Here is a 26,117-nt window from a genome sequence, read left to right as displayed (position 1 = left end):
TACGATTACATTGTTTATTTTACAATGCATAATAAAGAACAGACAATTATAATTAGAAAAGTTGTATATGCTATAAAATTGTGAGGACAAAGACTAGGTTAAGGGTGGTATAAGATGAATTAATTTGTACTAATTTGTTTATTATTGCTCTAAATTTGCAAGCGCCATTCATATTATTAGTTACACGAAATAGATAAATAAAGACGGTTGGGCAATGTTGGCACCGTCTGCTGCGAGTATGAAGAGCGTATGATTAGACATGACAGATATTTTATAAGCGTAAAATGCATTGCCGTTTCCTATTATATAATTGTACCAAAAGGCCTACCCACTTTATTTATCTTTTCTTTGATAATAGATGGCGCTGGTTCTAATTTGCGGAAGTTTTAACATTTAAAATATAGATGGCGCTGCAAAGCAATAAATTTAGCTATTTGAGGATTTATTATAACAAAAAATTATATCTATCTTACTATATTGGTAGCAAGTCCTACTTTGGTCATTTCAGTGAATATTTGTGTTATATGGAGCACTAAATAGCGAAAGTACAATAACAATTGAAAAAAATATATATATACATATATGTATATTTTGCATCAGTTTTATTCATGTTATAAGTAAACGATACAATATTGTACCTAAACAACAGAATATTATATAAATAATTGAATAAAAAAGCAGCCAAATTGGTGATAATTGGTACCAACAAACTATTTTGACATAAATTGGTTTCTTCATAGTTAAATGCATACATTAAACAAATACAATATGCACGTTTATGATTCGTCCATAATATATTTTCGCAACTTTTGCCCCCAATGGGGTATGAGGGCACACATTTCTTATCTGTTTTAATCTGACACGTCAATTTATGACATCTGTCATTAAGATGTCATATATCTAGTCAGAGTGCGTCATGAGATACAAAGATTTTTGCGAAATTTCTTGAAAACAATTTGACTGGTAACACTAAAAGCAAGCCATATTTGGCCATAGACAAATTGCTAATAACATACTTTCCTAACTCAGTCCATATGGGAATAGGGACCCAAAACATAAAAATATCATCTAAACAGATTGGGCATATAAAAATAATGAAAACGTTCATAACCATACAAACACATATCACGATTACATACACTTCGCTTGTGAAAAAATATTTTTTTTAATACGTCGTAGCTGCCATATATTTAAACCAGTTTACATATCAAAGCTATTCATGAATACACTTAAGCCGCGAACCTTATAAATTAAATTACATAAAGTTTAATATGAGGCAATGAATACAGGTATTACATCCCATCTAAACCACCAGGAAGGCTGAAAATTTAGTAATACTTACTTTTATTAGTTCTTTAACTTATAAAGCAGCATAAATAATAATACCATATTTTTTATCATATATAAAAGTAAGCTAATTTAGCCAGCTCCGATAAAGATGATGCTTTGAAATGAATTTTTAAATAAACTATAACTAGCAATAAGCTTTGAAACACAAATTTGTCAAAAAACAATTTCGTCATTTATAAATAGATCAAAAAGTGTTAAGCTAAAGCACCCCCGTGAGTGCGTAGGCGCAGTGCGTCCCAAAATATATTTTCACAAGCAAAAGCGTCCCGCGAAGCACTGAGCCGGTTTGAACCGGTTATGCGCGGTGATTTCCAGTTAAAACCGGTTTTTACCAGAGTCCCGAGGATTTCCCGCCGGGCGGGTTTCGCACGCGGACAGATGTCTTCGTATTGAGGCCTTCCATTTCCTCTGAAAATTTTAATTAATTTGTGCATTTAAGATATTTAATCAGGTTAATTGTCTCAACTAAATTCAGATTTCTTGTACCCTCTAGATACCCACAGGCACCCCATCATCCCATTTCTACCTTTCAGAAGACCGCGTTCTGGTCAAAACTCACCGATATCCAGATTGAGCATTCTGATCTACAAACTACGTCTGGATATACTCGCTTCTCTTTAGTTTTTTTTATATCTTCGTGTATGATATGTTGTGTTAACTGTTTGTAACATTAAAATTGTGTGTTATTTGTTTTGTACGCATGTGTGCCAAGCGTTGAAAACTTTTATAAATAAAGTATCTGTTCCATAGATCATGTTCGAGTGGAGTTCAGAGATTGTATTGAAAAAAACACTTATTTATGTGTCAAGCTGGGCTAGTCTAGGCTTTAGATGGGGACCACCCTGAAGAAGAGCACCTGAGCTTGTAGGTTCATAATCCGACTGGCACCAATGGTCTTTTTGAGAACAACTCTTGTATTGTGAAGGAAATCATTTTAGACCGTGTCAGGCACAGGCTGATCAACTCGCCTATTTGAACTGTTTAATTTTTTGGTATATTGTGGCTTAGAAGAAAACTAGTTACTAACGGCTGATAGAGAAGGTGGAGTTCTGCAGGTTCCTCTGCGTCGGCTCCCGCATCTTGCGTCCCGTGGGAGTGCTGCAGCCCGATGACGTCACCGACATGCCCTCCAGCTGCTTCTGGACTACGCTCAGCTCTGCTGATTATATTTATAAATATATTACTCTTAGTATGAAGGAATGCGTAAAGGCAAGGTCGAGTTACGTCAGCTTAGGAAGAGACTATTTTAAATAAATATCAGGCTTAGTTAAATTTAATTTAGGATTTCAATAAAGTATACAAATATTGTAAATTCTATTTTAAAAGATCAAGTGTGGAGTTTCTTGCCCATTCTTCTCCACACAAACCTTTTGGAAGGGACAACTAGAATAATCTTTATATTTTATTTAACGTTCAAAAGAGAAAGAGATTTTATTTCAAGTAGTAATTTGAAATATTAATTATTATTTGTTTCAAGTGTTACATTTCAGTTTACTTTAGTTTTTTTTAATGTATCTTTATCTATTAATATCTTTGTTTTCTGTTTCATATATATATATATAATTTATCTATGTAATCTGCTTTAACTTTCTGTATTGTCTTAGTGATTTTATAATATGTATATACCATATCTGCAAAATTACTAATCTTTATATATATATATATAATTCTTCTGTGAGTGTGTATGTCACTGAACTTCTCTCAAACGACTGGACCTATTTTGAAGAAATTTTTTGTGTGTGAATTTTAATTTTAGTCTGTCCCGACAGTTAGCGCTGCGATCAAATTAAAAAAAAGTTTTGTTATCATTGTGTTATTGTAGACCATGTGCTGGATCGTTAGATATTGTCATAACATTTGAATAATAATTTTCATCAAAATGGTCCAGAATGTTTTAGCTTATTAAAAAAAGTTTGAAATTTTCAAATTAAAGACGTGTAGACAGGACAACGTCTGTCGGGTCCGCTAGTAATTAAATAAATAAGTGTTACCATGTGAGTCATGCGTAGGTGTCCCGTTGGTGATGTTCGAGGGTGTGACTGGAATGTCGAGGTTCTTCCTCTGTGGTGAGCGGGATCTCTCTTCTCCATAGATGTATGGGCAGTTGGGTGGAGTCTTCAGGTATTTACCCAGACCTGGTCGATAATCGCCAATTTAAGTACTTAATTATTAAACTATTTGTACACAGAAATGCGTGATATATAAACTACTGAGCCGATTTTGATGAAATTTGACCACAACTAGGCTTAAATTGTTTATATCAAATTTTAACAATACCAATATAATATAATTGACCGTTGCTGAAGTCTGTTAAAATAGTTTAAAAAGTATTTGTCTACTTGAAATCAAAGTAAGTTCAAAAACCTTTTTTTATAATTAAAAAAATCAACACAACGATTGTATCGGTCGGCTTCCGCATCGCAACCAGGATCATAAATAAATGAAAATGCCCCATACCCCAATTTGAATAGTTTTCTTTCTCACCTTCAACGACTCTGAGGTTCCCGTCGTCCAAGCACACTCGTCCGTTCACTATTACGTACTGAGGACTGCCCACTACGTGTTGACCCTAAAAATAATTTAATGTTGGCAACATTAGCACAGTTTAAAAAGCCGGCAACGCATTTGGGAGATTCTGACAATGTGAGTGTCCATGGGCGGTATCACTTAACAATCGCCCCTTGCTTTTATAAGTCATTATTTTAGTATTAACTATATTTTATTTTACCTTTAATTATTTTGAAACATGAAATTGGGAAAAGCGACATCTATATGTAAAGTTAAATACAGTATAAAACTAACACTTTAAAAGGGCGACCGCTCAATAACAGTACATTTTGAAAACAAAATCGTATATACAAAATACCAATGAATCTAACATCTAAAACATCTAATTGTAAATCTAAAATAAATTAAATCAAAAACGGTCCAGCCGTTTAAGATTAATAACAAACACACATCTTTTGCCTATACAATTTAAATTACCGTACCTCAAATATATTAAAATCAACGGCATGATGGTGCGTAGCAGCAGAAATGGTTCTCTCCAATCTCGGGTCCCAAACGACCACATCAGCATCACTGTTGACCGCAATTCGCCCCTTTTGGGGCCACAAGTTGAAGATACGGGCCGCGGTCGTGCTCGTCACCGACACGAAGCGGCATGGGTCCATTATACCTATAACATATATGTTAGAAATAAAAATAGCGCCTTCTACTTTCTATGTATTGTAGTCTATGGTTTTTTTGCGATCTACCCTACTATGGGTTATATACTGTATAATCTGTCACTTATTTTTGGATAACTTCGATAAATTGCACCAATTATAATCCTGCTATTTTAGCAGTACAACTAATTAAACCCGTAAATAATTATTCAATTACCACCAAACTCTGCCAATAATATATATAAATACAAATCAGACCAAATCGAGACATTATTAATAGAGGTATAAATGTAGTTTGTACCTCTATTAATAAAGTCTCGACGTTATATAAACGTCAACAGAAAAGATGTTAAAATTTAGTCGGCGTCACTTTACCTGTATTAACAGCCTTCTGCCACAAAATGGCCATTCGATCTTCCACACCATTCACACCATTTGGGATTTTGGTGAAATTGGTTTTGCCCAACTCTTTCTCTTTCTCATTGAAAGTGCAGTTATCACTGCCGATTAGTTGGAGGTCGTCACTAAAATACACAAGTTTTTAACTTTATTAAATTATTTTAGTTTATTTTTAAGATTAATGCGCGTCAATAATTACTAGTAATATCGGCTGTGCGTTTGGAAAAAAGTTGACTGTGTGAATGCCAATTGGCATAGAAGGTTGGTCATCTACCAGGCAGATGATGATCAGCCTTCTGCATACAAAATCTGTGAGCAAGACTTGGGGATATAGAGCCACTGGCATAATAAATAAAAAAAAATATAAGTTTTACGTATTCCATTATCTAAATTTATAACACATTTAACATGTTTTTTTTATAGAACGGGCAAACGGGCAAGAGGCTCACCTAACGTTAAGTGTTACCGCCGCCCATGGACTTTCAATGCCAGAGGGCGCGCGAGCGGGTTGCCGGCCTTTTAAGAATTGGTACGCTCTTTTCTTGAAGGACCCTAAGTCGAATTGTTTCGGAAATACTTCAGTGGGCAGCTGGTTCCACATAGCGATGTTAAGTGTGTTACAAATTAGAATTATTATTAAGAAAGAAAAAAAATATTATTCAGAAAATTTGTCCGCTCCGAAGACGTCAGAACATGAATAATTCAACAGAAAAGTTATTTTTTTTATCTGTGAAAAATATTGACAGAAAACCTGTGAAGTTAAAAAAAAAAAAAATATATATATATACGTATATTGGTGTTATACTTACTCAGCGAGCGCCTGTACGATGGCATCAGGAGTGGAAGGATCAGGTCTCAGAGGTGGAGATAAGACGTGAGCGGCCGCATGACGGAAGCAAGCGTTCTTGTAATGGGTACCTGCAATATTATGTACTACTACTGTATACTAGTATACAAGCTGTACCCGCATTGTGATTGAATAGTTGAGAAATGAGAAACAAAACAATTTCATATTAATTTAAATTTGAAATACTTGTGGATATATAATATTTTTTGTGTTTCAAGTGTCTGAGTAGATAAAGACTATCTGGTTTGCCGACACGGGAACATGAAACATACAGTTGTTTCTCATGTGTCGGCAGATGGCGCTGTCAGTGGTATACAGCTGAACGGTAAAAAAAAATTGTTTTTTTGCGGTGGTGGATATGTGACTGATGCAAAAAATAGATAAAAACAATCCTTGAATTTTTTTTTAAATCAACATTTATATACATAGTTAATATAGATAATAAATTTCGGCTCTATACGATATATGAAAATTTACAAAAAAATATGATTGGAAATAAATAATTTTTCGATTAACACAGAAATTTATGTATGTATTAATTATTTATTATTATTCATTTTAAGTCTAACAAGTTCCCAAGTCTATTACGTAATAATAAGAGAGAAATGCTTTTAAACAACTTGTTGAAGATATAATTATTTACATATTTCATGGCTTAAAAGGATCATATCGATATGACAGTTTGTCCCAAACTTGATAGTGTTTTTGACACCAATTTGTCAGTGGGTGCGTTGATTTATTTATTAGTGGGTGCTCCAATCTATTGTAAAACAATTGGAGGTCGTATTTTCCAGGGATCATCTGGAAATGGGTTCCACATGTATAAAATGTTTAGTGAAGCATGGAAGACTTCCAGACGTAATATTCAATTCCAGCAATATACAATACATAGAAATTGATCTCTTTTTGAGACTTTTAATCTTTTTATATGAACTATCTTCCTTTGGTATACCTGCTTGACTGTAAATTTGAGTTAAAAAATAGTCCAATATAAAATGAACTCACCGTCAGTACCAACTGCAGCGGCCAAGGTTTCACCGTATACGGGGGGTCGTTGGCGTGTACGCGCGTTTCGTAGAGCCTTTACGGCGCTCTTGGACATCATGTGAACGATGTAAAGAGGAGAATTTGCCTGAAGAAATATTTTTATTGAATTTTTGAATGTTGACAAAATATATATTTTTAAAATTTTTATTTATGAATCGACTTATATTAACATTGTTAACGAAATAAGAATGGTGCACGATTAACTTTGATGTGAACGAAGTGAAAGGAAATTTTGTCCTAACTTTTTCATTATAAAGTTCTATTTCGTTACAGAAACATCAAGATCAAAAAGCAGATAAATCATCAGAAGAAATTGTTCCAAAGAACTCGTCATAAATAATTTACCAAAATGTTTAAAAACTCAAACTAAAACATCAAAATGTTTAAAAACTCAAACTAAAACAGAAAAAAATATATATTAATGGCAGATACAAAAAGGCATAATATAAAGGCCTATTCGCACGCCTATCAACCCTTGGGTCGTGTTTGATTCCCGGAAACAGCAAATTAACACTTGCACATTCATATATTTAAAACACAGTAAAGAACAATATTAGAAGAATATATTTCTATAAAAAAGTATTGTTATTATTAATTTCGCCTAATTCATTTCTGATCAATTTATTTATATATAAGTTAATTATAAAATACCTGGTTGGCGATCACACAGGCCCTGTTCACGGCTTCGGCTTCCACTTCCTCATCACGTGAGAGCTGGTGACCTTCTGGTCCTGTAACTCCAGCCTCAAGGAGCTTCTCGGTGTTTCGAGCTATAATGTTGCCATTTTCTGCGTGCACCTGTAAATACATATTGAAAATGATAGTATGTCATCTAAATATATAAAAAATAGTCGTTTCAGTTACATTACTTATAACTCATCGGCTGTACCGAAGTTAGTTTTATCTTTTCGGTGGATTCTTCTCTTTTTATGATAATAATATAATATATTATATAATATAATATAATAATATAATATAATATAAGATAATTTTTTATGATACAATATACAGAAATACAAACAACTCTTAATTTTCACCACTATGCGATCAACCTCTATTGTAGTAGAAAGTTATTTGAATTGAACGAAAAAATATTTCCTAGAAATAATATCCATGGCAAAACGACGTTTCAGATAGTTTACATATAAAATTTTACCTTTTATATGTAAATGATTCACTCAAAATTAAATTACATAAATATATTCAGTATCAAGTAAAACTTGCATAAGATTGAATACTATTATATATACCTGAGCCAACGCCCTCAGCTCAGCACAGGTTTCCATGGCAACCATGAGATCGTAGTCCTCCAGCATCCAAGCGTCCTTATATGCCATGAACATCTTGAAGGAGTTCACTCCATGTTCGGCCACCAGCTGTTCCATCTCTTTCTTGACTGATGGAGACCACCAAGTCACACCTACGTGGAGGGCGTAGTCACAACATACCTGTGTTACAACAAATATTGCTGTTGTAAGATTTTATCGGGAAGAGTATATTTTAAAGACATTTAGGGCCAGTTTCACAATGTCCGGATAAGTTCCAAATAAGCTATTTGTTATTTATTTGTAGGATAAACAGTATTTTTGCGTTTCACGACTGTCAGATAGCGCTATTTGTCATGAAATGCCAAGTATCTTATTCGGAACTTTTATCTTTCGAATAATTTATGTGTTGCACAGCTATTTGGCACTTTATCCAAACATTGTGAAACAGGCCTTTAATATAATTTTAATTATTCCAACTTTGACTTTCTTCCCTTTGGAGTCTTGGGCTTGGTTCAAGTGAGCTAATTAACGATTTATGTTGGCGCATGCTAGATATTAAGGATAAAGCTAGTGATTTCCACGCTCAACGAATTAGAATCAATACAGAGAGAAAATGGTACTTTACGATGCTTTTTTAACGCTTTTGTGAAGTGGAGAGGACTGAAGGGAGTCGACTTCACAGATCGCTAGGATCTGTGAAGTCGACCGATGGGAGTCTTCCCCGAGAGATACCTCCAACTATTCAAAATTCGAGCGTACTCCTCCCTTGAAGGCCGGCAACGCACCCACTAAAAATCGGTATCTATGGGTTGCGATGACTGCCTTTTTGGGCGACCCGTAGGCTCGTTTGCCCCCCTATTATATTAAATAAAAAGACAATACTACTTACTTTATTGTCAGCCTTTTGTCTCCAATTGGCATAAGCTTCCAGTAAGGACTGACCCTTATTTGGAAGCACGAAATCAACTGAAAATAAAAGTGTTAAATTACATAATTTTATAATAAAAATACATAGTAAAAATATGGCTGGAGTACACTGTAATACAATAAATATATATTTGATACGTAAACTAACTGTTGTTAGAACTATTTAACGTTACGTTAGTTTTTAGTAGCCGCATAGCATTGGAACATTTGCTGACTTCAGACTTCCCCAGAATTAAGTTAGCCGTCTTCAAAATCTTCCAATAGATATAAATAGATACAATAAACATAAAAATAATTTCCAAGTTCTATAGAAAATACTTACTGACGGTAGTAGTGCCACCAGCTACCGCAGCCTTAGTACCCTTGTAGAAGTCATCAGCAGTTTTAGCTCCCATCATCTCCAGTTCCAAATGAGTGTGGGGGTCGATACCCCCTGGCATCACCAGCTTTCCAGTCGCATCGATAATACGGGTGCCCCCAGGAATTATTAGATTACGGCCGACTTGTCTGAAAAATACAATTAAGTATTTTCATTACAAAAAAAGTTTGCGCCTCTAAGTGCTGTGTGTATAAACAAACATACTTTATGTTGCATAAAATAAAATAAAAATAAAATACGTTTATTTTGGAACCGTATCATCAAGGTATCACTTAACCCACGTCATTAAATTCGAACCTGTAGGCATCCCTACTCATCGGCAAAGAAGACAAATCAAATCAAAATCATTTATTCATATAGATAACATAGTGTACACTTATGAACGTCAAAAAAAGAAATATACATTAAATGCTGCTAATTTTACATTTTCTGCCAGTTCTCAAGGACGTAGAACGGAAGAGAAGAACTGGCAATAAACTCTCCGCCACTATTTTAATCGCCAAGTTTTCTTTTCCACAACGTTTTTATAACATTTATAAATAATTATTTTTTTCTAAATCTATTTGTATACAAAATAATATAATAAAATTATGATCTGTTACATTAGAAAACCGCTGTAGTTTGTATAAATGTAACCTTAGCAGTCTTGTTTAGGCGAGCGACAAATTAAGATAAATATAGTTTTTTAATTTACTTTTTATGTTGGTTAACATTAGGGTACCATTTATTATCTGCGGTAGATAATAACTGAAAGTTCTCTCGTCATATACCTACGTTATGAGCTCCCGATGTAAAATTCTGAACTTGCGTTTTTATCACCAATCTATAATAATTTATGTCAATTGGCAACTGGAATCATCAACATCGGTACGATACGCGCGGTATACATATTTAATATATATACTCCAAAGCCTTAAGGTAGAGGGCGTTGCAAGTAGAATTACAAAGATTGCTGGAGCTCACGACCTATCCACTATCTTGACACCATGGCCTAACAGATTGAATAGGAAAAAACTTTATAATATAGTAAAAAACGCCCCTAATTATAACGATTAATTTGCAAACTATTAAGTAATTTATTTCACTTAATTATCAAATTCTTTTCATAACTCACTGGAACGAATTCACTTTATTTAACATTGCTGAGTCACGAATCGTTTGGGCGTGATTTATTACCAAACAATATAATTAAGGGAATTTAAAAAATATTAATAGGGTCAATAGAATGTTTGGCCCCATGAAATTATGCGGGAATCGCCCTAATGATATTATTGTTATACTATAATGTGTGGGACTTTTGTGGGATTTAGGTACATGCCAAATATTTATAATTAGTTCTTTATATCGGCATAGAGATACAATAGTATATTTCATTACAAGTGCGGAAAGCCTGTCATTGCAAAGAGTTCCGACAAATGTCTACCCGAGCCGAGGCGCAGCCCAAGGTGAGGGTTGACATTTGTTCGTCTTCGTGGTTGGTTTTTTCTTTTTAACACACATTGTTTTGACAGTTGGAAAAGAAAACGCACGAGTGCAGGAAAGGAAGGGAAAAAGCACGAGTGTGTAGCCCACATCCCGAACGCTATACCTCCCTTCAATATGCCACTTTTTAAGCAACTGTATTAAAAACTTTTTTCAATCGTTTCTGATGCATACACTCATATTCTTTTATGACACAGGTATTTTATTAGTCTATGAATAAAAAAAATTCACAGCAGTTTAACAATAAAAATGTCAAAACAAGAACAATCCAGTTAATGATATAAATAGCTTGTACTATGATTAATGACTACTGTCACTTGTTTCTCATTGCCCATAAATACGACTATTTTATAATAGCCATAAAAAAGCAATTAAAATTAATGATCTTTAAACACTGATTTATAAATATATCCTTTATGTTTAGTATAGAGTTATTTGAAAGTAATTACTTTATAATATTAGCAGAAGAGTTTGGTCGTTTATATTATTTGCCCTAGTATATAAATACTCAATGGTAACATTAAGTTGATGATGATTGCTACTTTGGCCTAGTGGCGTGAACCGAGCCTATCAAACCTGAGCTCGTGCGTTCGTATCCAGCGACATAGAAAATGTGCGCATTTAATACGCGCATGTAGGCTGAATGAAAACATCGTCGTGAGGAAATATCTTAAAACCAAATATCGTTGGCATGTCAGGCTGATCACCAACAGGCCTATTTATAAAAGATGATCACGCAACAAACATAGAAAATGTCTGTGTTTTACAAACACAGTAATAGTTAAGTATCATAGAATATAATAACCTTGTATTTAGTGCTCCTGACGTGGGGAAGAATGAAAAATAAATAAATAAAAATTGTTGCATATGGCATTAAAAATTAATTCCTGAGATAGCCACTATTTTAGTGTTAACACTGGAATAATTATGGGAACAATTAGAAAAATGATAAGAGTAAATTTTTACGACGCGCACACCGTGACAATAAAACGACACCCTGATGTTAGCTATAATTAGTATTTTAGTTTTTTCTATTGTTAGTGTCGTTTTTTCTATAAACGTAGAAAAGCAAAAGATAAAATTTTTGAAAACATTTTACCTTGTTACGCCAAAGAAGTATAACTTCTAATGTATGTACCAGTAACACACAAGTTTTTTATTTATTAAAATATATAGCATTTTTAGTGGAGGCATGCAGACCACATCACCTGATGTAACTTTGATGGATCGGGATATTGCGTGCTTACCTCACCTGCTTTTTCCCTTCGGGTGCTTGGATGCGAAGGACTAGATAGATCGTCTATCGATTTGTTTTCTACATTAAATACCCTCCTGATAGAAAGAATATGTTATCTTATTTATAAGATGAGATGAAAGCTATAAATTATGGCAGATGATGGATGTATGGGGAAAGTGTGTTATATTTAATAGCTACTGCGTCAATCAATTTAAAAATAACAGTATGAAGAAAGAACGTTTGATGCGAGAAATGTATTATTTTTAGTAAACTGAGACTTTTTTAATTTAATTCACGCATGCTGGGATAGGAATTTTGACAACTATTCTTTAACAGACTACAATAACAAATATTGAGTGACAACATTCATACCTGATAAAAACAACTTAATTGAACAAATATCTAATATAATTAATTATTTGTTCAAAACATATAATATCTACGTTTACCTATTTGGTAAACAGATAAAATTATATTTTTCAAAGAGAAATTCCCTGTTAAATATTTACTTGCTTTAAACGTCTGTCCCCAATTTGTTATTATATTCAAATACAATGTCATTGTGACACTTGAATGTCAAAATTGACAGCCCATATATGGGGTTGGTGCGGATGTCAGCTTGTTACCGCATTAGCGACTTCCGGCGATGCGCGTGCGGTATGAGCAACGAATCGCGTCTGTGTTCTTAATTTAAAATAGTTGTTTGCGACGCTTCCTTATTAATAAAGTACACAAATACTGTACGTTTTCCTCAGTATATACCTTGTAGATAATGTTTAGCTTAAGAGCCGTTTACTTGGGTGGAAACCTGCCTGCAATACATAGATTACAGATGATCATTGCCTTAGGCTTATCGCAAAATATCAAAATTAACGAATTATATTATGAATAAAATTATAGTCTATAACAGAAGTTTGAGCAGTGTTGGCCTGAGCAGCGTGCGACTCTCATACCCGAGGTCGTAGTTTCGATTCCCGGCTGTGCACCAATGGACTTTCTTTCTCCTGCTGATAGAGGACAAATCTTTGTTTTTAATTAATTTTATTATACTTTGTTACTTAAGATGTCATATGGAACATGATATTATTGTTAAGTATTTGTACACGCAATACGAAAAGTGAGTTACTAATTCCCGCTGATGATTTGAATAGACCAATATTTATATAATAATGTTACCAGTAAATGAAATTCGATTTGAATGTTCCATACAATTTAATACTATAAAATATTTAATATCGATCTTCATTTGTTCTAAACACGCCCTCAAATCTCTGCTAAAGTTGTTCATACAAAAATTACATCACATATGGTTAGTGTTAGTGAAAGCTAAAAGCTGGATTACTATTAACAACTAGGTACTTCGTAGACGAAAAATTGTCAGCACATTGAGGGGTCAAGTGGGTTCACCGCATTATCACGAGTACTTGCGTAAAATCAGACCGTGAGACGCAGCATCAGCTGAGCTATTGATTTTCCGGGTTTACTACGCGCATGCGTATAAAAGCTAGACAATATACAGATCTTTTGAAATCTGGTAATTTAATCAATGAATAAAATTATTTGAATTATGTATCTTCAAGAGACTGAGAAAAGTACTGGTTCATAGTGAAGTGTCTAAAATGACCCTGAACGGACATCAAACAATAGCAAGCTTTTGTTTTTAATGTATGTCTTAACTTACCTGAAAGAAATCATTTAGCAATAAGTGATTTCATTCAACAAACATTTCATTTAACAAACAAGCAAACTCACTTTTATTAAAGATTTAACCTGCAACGTCGGGGGACTTGCAGATGTGTCGTCGACCTTTTTATATCTAATTCAGTTATTCTTCAAATGTTAGTATTGAAAAAATAGGGGTAGAAAAATTCGAAACGAAAACTTTTCAAAAAAGGAATTTAAATGATTTAAAATAAATGAGTTCGAATTAAAAAAAAATAATAATATTAAAAGCAGAACTAAACAAGATCGCGTGTTCGTTGTTGAGGTAATCTTGTAAATTGTAACTTTATGACACACACGCGATTTTATATTCTCGTTATATATTTATAAAACTATAAGTTCAATACAAGATCTTGTGTTAGGGACTAATGGTAAGATTAAGGAACAAGACAGCGCTAAGTCCGACTCCCATACGTCAAAAATAAATTAGATTTTGACATACAGAAGTTATAGTTTCCCGAATAAGTATGACTCTTCTTAGGGAGTGTCCTAATCATTTAGTGAAGTGGAATCGCTATTAAAACATACAGCACTGGTACTCCTAACATGAGTGATAGTGATTCGTCGTTTAATTCACCTTTATAGTTAGTTATATTCCGATTATAATAAAGAGATTATAATAGAGATGTCTATAAAAAAGCAGGTCCATATTACATTTAGTTCAACATATTTAGTATAATTACCTGGTAGAAAACTTAAATATCTTTTTATCACAACACTCACATTATTATTTAATATTATTCATATCATAGAAAATGGCTATAAGGGGTAACATTAATCGTGAAGGCTGTCGCACGACTTTATATGTATGTCCATTAGATTTCTTATGCACAATTAAAAAATGTTTGCAGATGTTTACAAATATTTAAAAAAAAATTTTTTTTCCAAGCAACAAATTTCTCGTCCGTTCTTGATTTGAGAACCGACAGTAAATGTTAATTTAGAAGCATATTTTTTCCTACTCTACGAATAAACGATAATTTGAACATGTATTTTATTAAAAAAAAATCGATCTTAAAAAATAATAATCTGACAATTCCTCTAAACACTCTCCGTGGTAAAAGCAAGAGATGAAGACGTTCGGAAAGATTGGTTGATTGTCGATGTACATATGTTTATGCTTTTTATAATTACTTTGTTAGAGAAAGGAAAAGCCATTACAATATTTTGTATTTACATGCGTTGTCGTGAGAACACGCAATTTTCAAGCCTTCGCATAAATAGGCAATGAAAGGGAAATCGATTTTTGAACACGGAACAGAGAAACGTAAAAGTTCCATAGATTCCATAAAACAAATGAAAACTATGAAAATCCCTGTTGTGCAATTTATTGTTGTTTGCTACTCAACTGTTAAAAAACACTTCGGCCTTTAGTTAGATACCTACATGGATCAAAATAAATAGTACACAGTAAAAGAAAAATGAATTTTAATGAAATGAATCTATAAAAAAAAACTATGAATAAAAATTAGCATAATTAATGTTATTAAAATTTTTATCTCCTTTCATTCGTATTCCGTTGGTCAAATAGAGCTTTTAATCATATTTAAAAAAGGTAAATACTTTCTCGTTTACTCATTTATATCAAATTTAATAACATTTAGTGCCGAAACAAAAAATATTAGTAAAAATAAATACATTAAACAGTGGGGCCTTAACTTCTGTACCTGTTTCATGATCATCTAATAGGCAAGTAGGTGATCATCCTCCTGTGGCTGGCGCACGAAGTCAGGCCAGCCAGTTTCCTCACCATGATTTTCTTTACCGTTCGAGCGAATGTTAATTACGTACATATAACGAAAGTCCATTGGTGCACAGCCGGGGATCGAACTAACTAATCTAAAATATTTACCTTTTCAAATAGTTAAACCATTTCTATTTTGGAAACCTCCCAATACCTTCTCAACTGTAATATTAATTCTTAATGTAATGTTTATATGGGATAAATAAATAAATTATTATTCGAAAAATAAAATTTAAAAATAATTTCTTATGTTGACAATTATTTTTATATTACGTTAACTAATAAAATTGACTGCGTAATTGAGTTATAACCGTAAGTTAAAACCAAAAATAAATCAATCGAATTGAAAACATTTCAGTTATGTTATGAACAATAATAAGAATCTTAACAATTTCACATATAAAATTCGTTCCCAAACAAACTTAATGTTTGGACGTTTGTTTCAGCTGTCTCATAAGAAAGAATCAAGATATTGAATTACCAAAACAATACAATGTACATAAAGAAACTACGTACATGCAGTCAATCTTAATTAATTTCATGATATATCATCAGATCAAGAGAAAATAGCAAAAACGTCTACAATACACTTTCACGTTTAGCGCAACCCTAGAAGTACATAGTTAATTGGAGCGGGTGCTTGACCCGCTATTGTTCGGAAAATGGAGAAAATCAACAGTTTCTACACATTGTCGTACGCAGTGTGGGACGTTGACAAACTTGCGTCTTGCGAGCGACTGTCGACTCTATAAATAAAACGTATTACAACATAATGTCGATGAAAGAGCGTTTATGGGTCAGGGGTCAATCAAAAAACGAGCTTCATAGAATTATTTATAACCTATGAAGATATATACTGTCACATAGAGCTGTGTTAGGCTTCGGTGTGCGACTCTCATACCTGGGGTCGCAGGTTCGACCCCCGGCTGTGCACCGATGGAGTTTCTTTATTCTTATATCTTTACAATTATTTGTATAAAATAATGTTACTTAAGCATTATCATCAGAGAAGTGTTGTCCTAGTGGCTTCAGCGTGCGACTCTCATCCCTAAATTCGTTGATTCGATCCCTGGCTGTGCATCAATGAACTTTCTTTCTAATGCACAATTAACATTCGCTCGAACGGTGAAGGGAAACATCGTGAGGAAACTGGTATACCTTAAATCCAAAAAGTCGACGGCGTACCGTATAGAACAGGGGACATACGAGCAGGAGGCTCATCTGATGATAGGTGATACTGCCATGGACGATCTCTATGCCACGGCTCGCGAGTGTTGCCGGCCTATTAAGAATTGGTACGCTCATTCTTGAAGGCTTCTATGTCATGTTGGTTTTGTTTTTCTTTGTTTGTTTGGGTTATTAGATGATATATATGAGCGGTATAACCGCGGAGCCTTTTTCAAATATTTATTTTACTTATTCCTAGTATTCATATGGTATTTATATTTTTAACCAGTATAGTAATAATAATAATTAAAAAAATTATAAATTGAAAATTAAAAGGGTCCTTGTGGCCTTTAATGCCGGTATTTCAAAGCACCAGCTCTATGGTCTATGGTAAGTTAAATCTTTAGTTTCTTATATTATAATCTTCTTTATGTTACCGGACGCAGCTGTTCGTGTGTATAACGGCCTTAGCAATTTTTGCTGTACATAGCAATTTATGTTTTTCTAGTCCAATTGTTTAGTTCGAGGTAATTTTAACGGCTATGCGTGTACGCGTTCTAACACATCTTTGGGAAATTTTATAGAAGCTTCTAAATTGACTTTTATAAATAAAATAAAATCATTTATTTCAGTTAACTATAATCAACATTTCAAGTCATCTTGTGATATTTAAATAAACTTTATTTAACTAGATAATGCGTTATAATAAACTTTCAATGTATTAAAAACCTTTTTTCTATTATTAGTGTCGCTTTTTCTACAAACGTAGAATAACATTTTTGAAAAGATTTCTATCTTCCAAATAAGTATAACTTCTAACGCGTGTACATAAGTACAAACACGTTTTTTATCAACTGGCAGCCTTTTATGGGCAGTCTATATAATTTTAACCACGAGCACTTTGACTGAACCGCTGCCTATGACACTTCCAACACCACGGGTGTGTTGCAGACCTTTCTGAGAATAGTCCTCCCTTTTTTTTAAAGTTCTCTTAGTCGGGATAGGAATAACTATACAGGCAGCTTACTCCACAGAGATGTGGTGCGCGGCAGAAAGTGCCTTAAAAAATATATATGTCTAAGCCATGGAAAATCTTGTAACTCCAAGCTATCAGGCATTTCCACAAGTAGGTTCTTTATGACAGTATCTATTTCTGCCACTAATTCGACTATTCATAGAAATTACGACTTTGAATTAACCACATTATTAGTTCAATCTTAGCTCATATTTTTATGTTCTACAATGTTGCTAGCTTAGAAAATACGCCGTCAATGCTAAAAGTAAAACCTCCACGAAGCCGGCTTTATCTCAATTATAAAATGGACAAATTGAAGCACTAGAAATGACTAATCAACTGCATACTAGGAAAGTGTAACCGGAATACCGCATTTTTTAATAAATAAAATAAAAAAACTATGTATTTATTTTTTCATTTGCGTTTTTTTTCATGTTAAAGGTAGACATCTATAAGGCGTTTTAACAGCCATATGCTACCGGGGTTTGACTACTAGTCCACAGATATTAATAGATGCACTAACAAGTAACCCACGTGAGCTGACGCAGACAGTTAGTCATCTGGAAACTAGATTTAAATAAGGCTGCCATTCATTGCTGCCAAGGTCAGGCTTTCCCGACTTTTCTTTCAGATCCACGCAAATAGAAATCCTTGACAGAGTTAATATAGATACATTTTTGGGTTTTTTAAATCTTTATTGCTTTCTGCACCGGAATCTATAAGAACTACTTTCTTCTTCTGCCTTTTTATTTCTACCAAAAGAATAATTATGTGTCTATTTCATAATTATCTGCAAGGATCTCGAGGTATCTCGGTCGTGGGTGAGTTGCATCCAGGTCGAGCCAGCCGTTTTAGTTGACACTAATCAATCATAGTTTGGAATACAGCACAACGAAATACAATATGTTTTCTCCATACATGAAACTCCTGCCTGTTTGTCCCCTGTTCTATAAAAAAAAACTGTACGTGAAGTGAAGTGACTCAAACGCATGACAGGGCATAATTATACAAAAATATATGTAGTAGAAGTCTTTGAAAATAATTTAAATGATGTTTGTCATGAGTTTACGAACAAACGTTTTCTTCAACTCCATTTCAACTGCAAAATACATACGTCTTTTATATAATTAAAAAAAATAACAACAAGCAATTGAATATAGAATGATTTAATCCATTAGGGAATAGTACAAAGGCGTGGTGACCCTATTCTTGTCGAGGTCAGCGAATAAATCGTGTTAAATTAGCATGTAAATTTCGTCCGCTGAAAATAATCTTTTAGGCAAAACAACTATTTATTTTTTCAGTTTTTTTCCGTAGCACATACCTTTGTTCTGAGTAAAAAAACAGGTTTTTCACCTGCTTTTATGATTTGGTTTCTACCAGAACACATTACTGTATAATTTAAGTGTTATAATTAATTGTCATAATCTTCTCTTCTTCTTCGAGGCTAGTGAAGAAGATCTCCACCGCACGAGCCATGAAGAGAGTGCTATGCTCGGTGATTCTCTACACGATCGAATGAGAAGATCCGTAGAGATAGCTCTACGGATCAACAAAGTAGCACTTTTACCCATTACCATAATTACCATAAGGGTAAAAGAGTCCTGAAAAACCAGGTGGACTCTCTAGTCCACCTGGTTTTTCAGGACTCTTTTACCTCTGTCTAGTGGACTTGAATCACTTGGATCAGAGCAAGGTGCTGGATCCAGGAATTGGTAATTTAAAGAAGAAGCGAATGTCCAGTAGATACGATAGACTGAAACGACATTGAACTTGAACCCACTACTTCTGGGTTGAGATCACGTTAAAATACTTTTCTATAACAAAGAGGAAGATGAAACTATATATAAACTATATAAACATCGTGATTGCGACGCACGCGCATCAGAAAGCAATCTGATTATTCAAAAAGTGTTGCCATAATTAAAAACGATTACAATCGGAAGGAAATTCACAAGACATAAACAATAAAAATTACATAATCGAGCAAAAATAACGGAACGTACAACCGTTGAATAGCGTCTATAGAATGTATAATTAATTGGTTTATTAATGAAAGTGCAAGAAACTTTTACTATGGAAATGTTTTACAATGCCACGTCAAAAAGATATGTATACTAACAGTGAGAAGAGAATTATCACTAAATAAATTCAAAACCCTCGATAAAAGTAAAATAATCAATAAAGCTTTTTATAAATGTGACGAATACTTAAAAAAATACTAATCCTTGGGATTAATTAGCTCCAGTTTAAAAAATTTGTATTAAAAACTTGGCGATTTAAAAGAGTGGCAGAAAGTTTCTTGCCCGCTCGACGTCCTTGACTTGCGAACTTGCGACTTGCGAGTAGTAAATGTACAATTAATTTAAATTGTTTGATGTTCCTAAGTGTACTTCTCACTCGGTCTAACCGGCTGCCCATTCTCGATACGAAATTGATTGACAGATACCAGCTACTGGCAACATTATTATCAGTACAAAACTACATCGGAATACTAAGTCGTCATGGCGTCCGGGTGATAAACCTACCGCGTTTAAGTAAAGATAATATTTATATTCCTTCTGTCACCATTATTCGATAGTTAAGAAATTCGACAGAGCTAATTCAAGCCGATAACTGTAAAAGTGTATAATTTATAAAAGAACTAAGCGATTAAATAAAACTTATTAATTATCACGATCTTCATCTTGTTTGAGTGATTAATAGTTTTAGGAATGGTTCATTTACTTGAGACAGTTGGACCACCCACATACGGAATACGGAAGTCGTTAAAGATATTTCTTTTTAATTCCATTTGAAGATGTGTATGACATTGTTAAGGTAATTAGGTTATAAAACTAGCCTATTTTCTAATTATGCCAGCGTATGGATCATTATACCCTAGAAACTGATTAAAAATAAAACGAACTAAATATTTTCATTCTTTTTTACCCTTTTCCAAATTTTCTCTACATCAATACTTTCCTCAGAGTTCAAAGAGATAGATATATTTTATATATAGATAGATGATATTTTACGATGATTATTTTTTATTTAGTGTTTTTAAAACGTGTCTAACGTAAATTGTTTTTAATCGAACCTAAGCATACAAGTTAAAAATATTGAATTATACTTAACTGAAGCATGAAACGCTCATATATTAATATAATAGGTACATATTAATAAGAAGCCCTTCTTTAGTATTTAAAATGATATGTGTTCAGTTCCAAATATGGTTTTAATAAGCCTAAAATATAATATCAGATTTTTCACAACGATGGATACTATTGTGGCATAGACTTGAGATTCTATTTAATGTGACATAAATAGTTACAATATTACTTCTTGAAAAGACACATAGGATTGTTCATATTTCAGCAACATCAATTGCTGTATTTTCATTATTTTACAAATGTAACTTTGTATAAATAACGAGCAGTGTCGGCCTAGTGACGTCAGCGTCCCACTCTCGTCCCTAAGGTCATGGGTTTGATAGGGTGTGCTCTAATGTATTTGATTTTTATGTTCGCATTTAACATTCGCTCTGTGCAGGAAGACTTTGTGACGAAACCGGATTGACTTAGTCCCAAAAAGTCGACGAGATGTGTCAGCCACAGGAGGCTGATCACCTACTCACCTATTGGCTAATGATCATGAAACAGATTCAGAAATCTGAGGCTCAGACCGAAAAAGGTAGTAGCGCAACTGTTTTTTTTTTAATTTATATTCGCTTAATCTGTAATGATGACACTGTCAAACCTTGACACAAAAATCCCTATAGCGGAAAAGCGTGAAAATGTACAAGTTTAAAAGGATTGGCCCTAATCAGTCAGTTGCACATTTTCAATGCCAGTGCATTATATACCCGTTATGTATTGAAGAATATCCGCTCGAACCTATTATCCCACAGACTGTAACTCACAGATGTCAATGCCATAGCTGTATCCTTTTGTTCATAGACAAGTAATAAATCATAGTTTTGTTTACATTTCGTTCTGCCAAAACCAAATGTCAGATAAATGTTCAGCTATAGTAGGAACGGTAATCATTAAAGATAAACAGATAAGATTTAAACCTAGATAGTATTATCTAGATAAAATTTGACTTTAACGCTAAATACTAGCGGCCTGGCCCTGAACATTTATCAAAATATTTTGACAGAAAAAATATAATGTTACTCGGAATTTAATCTCATTCCTCCAACTTCGATTTTGTATCCGATGGAGTAGTGGCTTTTGAGCCTTGGGGTTCCAGTGCACAGGCGATCATTTAAGATTTAGAGTGCGGCAACACGATGCGATAACGGTGCGGTGCGACGCCGCATGGTATAGTAATTTATTTGTATGTAAGATTACGTTGCGGCACCGCACAGTAACCGCATCGTGTGGCCGCACTCTTAAGTTGGCGCCTGATAGATAGTACTGGTAACTCCAAAATTGGTGTTTCCCTCGCTCAACGAATAAGTATAAAATACAGCAAGGAAATGGTCACGTTAAACTTTCAATATTTATTTTATTCATTTTTAATTGTTTTAATTATTTTTATTATTACAATATAGGTTAAGAAGATTGTTAGTTTCGGTACGTTTTAAATTTTATCGTTATTTTTGGATTATAATGTTTTTCACAAAACAGATTAGTAAAAATGTATGCTGGTGGTAATATTGATTTTCTCTGATATAGAGGAAGTACCACCGTACCACCTCGCCGCGGAGCGCGGTGCATGACTACTTTAGTTATTAGGTAACGGTCTTGCTTAGTTAAGTCATAACGTTTTTGACCTTCAGGAGTTATACCACCAACCACGCCACACCCATAAGCCACTAGGCCCTCACTGCTACAATGTCCTCATAAACATTTAATTATATCAATTTAGCGTATAATTGACCACTTTGGGGTACCCATCAATTTACTGGACGCGGAACTATTGCTTGACGGTTTTATCGATCGATCTAAGCTATGTATAGTTTCAGATTAAATCACGCTCGTTTCTTATCTGCCGTCAAATGGAATCTGATGAGCTATACCAGTGTTTTCCAAGGGCCCACTCCCCCCTTGGGGGCAATTGAATTATTTGGAATTTAAAATTCGGTTTTTCTTTATATGTTTCTAAAATTTGCTTACCAATGCCCAATTATTTTCTCTATGATTTAATATTATAGTTTCTTAATAGTGAACAGTTAATTATTATGTACATAAAAATTATGTATTTGGAGCAACGGAATCTTAGGACGGCTAAGGTGGTAAGGCCTAACTTGACCAGACATCCCGTTTGAACTAAATTGTTTTGGAATTACGTGTCCCGGTGTTCCCGAAATGAACTGTGGGTCGCTCTCCCGAAAATTGTCCCGTTCTCAGAAACTGCGCGAAAGTTGCAGTTGAATCAAAAAGTGTCAAAAGTTGCAATCTGATATATTCCCCCTTATTCGTTCTTCTGAATGTATTGTGTCAAACTAAAAGTCAGTTGGCATAAAAGTTCTAAATAAAAAACCTTAAATTAGTTATGGCACAAATAGGTTTGTAAACAATAGACAGAAATACAAAAGAAGCTAGTATTCATACACGGACAAAATGAGTTTTATTTATTACAGTTTATTAAACTAATTACTTACTTGATGATTCCATCTTCGATGTACACATCAGCGTCTTCCATTCCATCATCATTGATGACCCGGCCATTCTTGATCAATAGTCGGTTTTGGGAGCTCTGTAAGAAAATGATTTCATTTAGCAAATAACTTAATATGGAAGGCGTTTAAAACAGAAAAAGATTTCACTTAAATACATTAATAATAATAATTTATTTGCAAGAATATGGTACATAAATATTTTGGTGGTACAATCTTAACTTCGCACATACTGCCACACATAATGGCATGAATTACGTAATGGCTTACATTATAGTCAATTCTTATATTATTTTATTACTACATAGTCACATTAAAAAAATAAGTTATCAAATTATTATTAATCCTAATGTTACACTCAAAAAATTAATAATATTTTTTCTAATAGCAGTAGTAAATTCCTTGTATAATAAATAGGTATGTAAAAATAATAAATAAATTGTTATACTTAGAATTAATTTATTTTATTAAAGTTCAAAATTTTATTAAAATAACTGTTAAATTATGTATCCATAAAGCGTAACAAAGAAACAGGATTTCGTTTTAACAATAAAATTACAAATAATAAACAGGCCTTTTGGGGCATATAAAACAATTCATGTAATAAAACAAAACGATAAAAGATCTATTTAAAGTCTTGAAACAATTTTTTTTAGGGAATGTATAAAATCCTTATTTTATTAGAGACAAAGTGACATTCCACCGCTTTACCGAAAAAAAGGCTATAATTTTAATATCACTCTTACTTTTATATTAATTCCAGAGACGGTATTGACAGGATCCGGCATCGTAGACAAAAGAGCGGGAATTTAAAAAGTATAAAATGTCAATAATCACTCTTTCAAAATGGCGGACAATATGGCGCGCGCCGTCCGCGGGAAGCAGACTGAAACTGAAATGCGCCACCCGAAATAGAAATACTCCCCTTGTGAAGCTTTGCACGTAACTATGCGTTTTCACGCATGTCCTTTGAATAATGTTTAAATTGCAGGGAATTCCCTAATAATCACTATTTGAAACTGTTCGTAGAAAGAGAAACAAACTAAGCAAATAAATGCGTTTTTAATCTGTACAACTGTCTGGTCTGTGTGGCTTGTATTTAATCAACTGGGCATCAAATTGAGATTCATAATATTTATACCTTATATTCTATGTATAATATTTGAGATTATTAATAAATATTTATATATTGTCTATAAATTATTAGATATTACAATACTCTTTACCATTAGGTAAACCGTAAAACACATTTCCAATGGCTTTGCTGATAGCATGATGATCTTGATGTATTGCGATGCTTATGCTATAGGATCATCGGTAGTATCTACCAGGCGCCTTTATTAATATAAATTAAGTGTTTAATTAGCGTCTGTGCCCCACGAATGACTCTTATATCTGAGCCGTTATCATTATTATGCAACTCACACCTATATCATTTAATGCTGAAACATGTAAACATCGGAAGTGGAATCGCATACGTGAGTGATGTATAGTACAATACCGACAAAATGTTAAAGGCATTTTCTTTGACATATTGTAATTTGTTTTATTCATCTGTTGTGCTAGTACATCAACAATTTTTTTTTTATATAAAAGCAGACGGAAGGGTCATCTTTTTTTAAATTTATTAATTAGCCGGATACAAAGTCCATTGGCAAGAAGGGTCTGACGTTAAGTGACTCACATTACAAGAACCTTGCAAGTGATGGCGACCTTTTAAAAATTATACGTTTTTAAAGAACCCTAGGTCGAATCGGTTCGCAAATACTTCAGTGGACAGCTGATTACCGATAGTAGTGGTGCGCGGCTAAAACTGCCGTAGTTAACGCTTAGTTGTAGAACGACGGACGTCTAGGTGATGCAGGTGGAATTTCCGTATGCGGAATACTCGTCCGAACAACTCCATTGATCTCTCTATGGTAAAAGTCGTAAAAGATGCAGAGAGACGCCACATCTCTACGCATTTACATTAGTCCTATTTTACTTTTAGTACATTCCAATTTTAACATTAAACTCTCGAACCACGTAATTCCGAACGTCATATACTTTCCATTCAAATGTTGATACATAAAACTACATCTGAATAGTAAATCGTTAAGAATGTAAACGGCCGAGCACCAATTAAAGCTTAAATAAATCGTTAATACAATGTTACCAGTTAGAAAACTTTTCCTTATTCGTGATAAGAACTGGAATGAGTGAAAATACTTTCCCGTTCGATACGGTCAATTCGAGTACGAGTTTTACTTCTAGACATTGGTTTCGCTGATTTGAGAGTTAACTGACATAAGGTACAGTCGGCAAATGTAACAGTGCAAAACGTAAAAAGAATACATTTGTCACATCAATAGTACAGCGTATATAGAAACGATTCTTTTTAAATCATAGACTAAAAACTATAGACAACGTATCCTTTTGGTAGACATAGATAAAAATATAATTTGTCACATTAATGTTACAGTAAAGATAGAAACGCTTTTTTTTAAATCACAGATTAAAAATTTTACTGATGACGTATATCTTTTAGCAGACATAGACACGTCAAATAAGTCCTTTAAAATACGAAATGGCATGAGTAATACGAATGACCTAGCCCTTCAAGCAATAATATCAGACATGAAATTATGTATTCAGCACGGAACTGTTTAAGACCTGCTTAATTCCACACACGCAGCGTAAATCAGGTTTAGGCTGTTTATACACGTACATTTTTTAGGCTACCATTTATATTTTAGTTAAAACTACTATTGAAGATGCAAGC

The 26,117-nt window shown here is 33.6% G+C and overlaps 1 protein-coding gene across 5 annotated transcripts in view; it reads right to left on the bottom strand.

The window, feature by feature from the left end:
• Positions 1 to 3: 3 nt before the first annotated feature.
• The window catches only part of LOC110995540 (dihydropyrimidinase), a 39,076-nt gene continuing 12,962 nt past the window's right edge, over positions 4 to 26,117 (bottom strand). Inside the window, exons 1-15 of one of the 5 annotated variants that reach the window (XM_045632094.1) lie at positions 24,103 to 24,241; positions 23,342 to 23,436; positions 9,328 to 9,512; positions 8,968 to 9,044; positions 8,061 to 8,258; positions 7,462 to 7,608; positions 6,769 to 6,895; positions 5,726 to 5,834; positions 4,893 to 5,041; positions 4,341 to 4,528; positions 3,835 to 3,919; positions 3,342 to 3,485; positions 2,378 to 2,509; positions 1,683 to 1,758; positions 4 to 1,320 (exon numbers count right to left, since the gene is read on the bottom strand). In XM_045632094.1, coding sequence (XP_045488050.1) covers positions 1,293 to 1,320; positions 1,683 to 1,758; positions 2,378 to 2,509; positions 3,342 to 3,485; positions 3,835 to 3,919; positions 4,341 to 4,528; positions 4,893 to 5,041; positions 5,726 to 5,834; positions 6,769 to 6,895; positions 7,462 to 7,608; positions 8,061 to 8,258; positions 8,968 to 9,044; positions 9,328 to 9,512; positions 23,342 to 23,436; positions 24,103 to 24,144 — 1,782 coding nt within the window. In that variant the 5' untranslated portion in view covers positions 24,145 to 24,241 and the 3' untranslated portion in view covers positions 4 to 1,292. Of the gene's footprint in view, positions 1,759 to 2,377; positions 2,510 to 3,341; positions 3,486 to 3,834; positions 3,920 to 4,340; positions 4,529 to 4,892; positions 5,042 to 5,725; positions 5,835 to 6,768; positions 6,896 to 7,461; positions 7,609 to 8,060; positions 8,259 to 8,967; positions 9,045 to 9,327; positions 9,513 to 23,341; positions 23,437 to 24,102; positions 24,242 to 26,117 lie in introns of those variants that run through there. The other 4 variants (XM_045632095.1, XM_045632093.1, XM_045632097.1 and 1 more) reach the window with 4 other exon arrangements.

Source organism: Pieris rapae, chromosome 18 (genome assembly GCF_905147795.1).
Source record: "Pieris rapae chromosome 18, ilPieRapa1.1, whole genome shotgun sequence".
NCBI lineage: Eukaryota > Metazoa > Arthropoda > Insecta > Lepidoptera > Pieridae > Pieris > Pieris rapae.
Note: the sequence above shows the minus strand (reverse complement) of the source record. Positions and strands in the feature narration are given on the sequence as shown.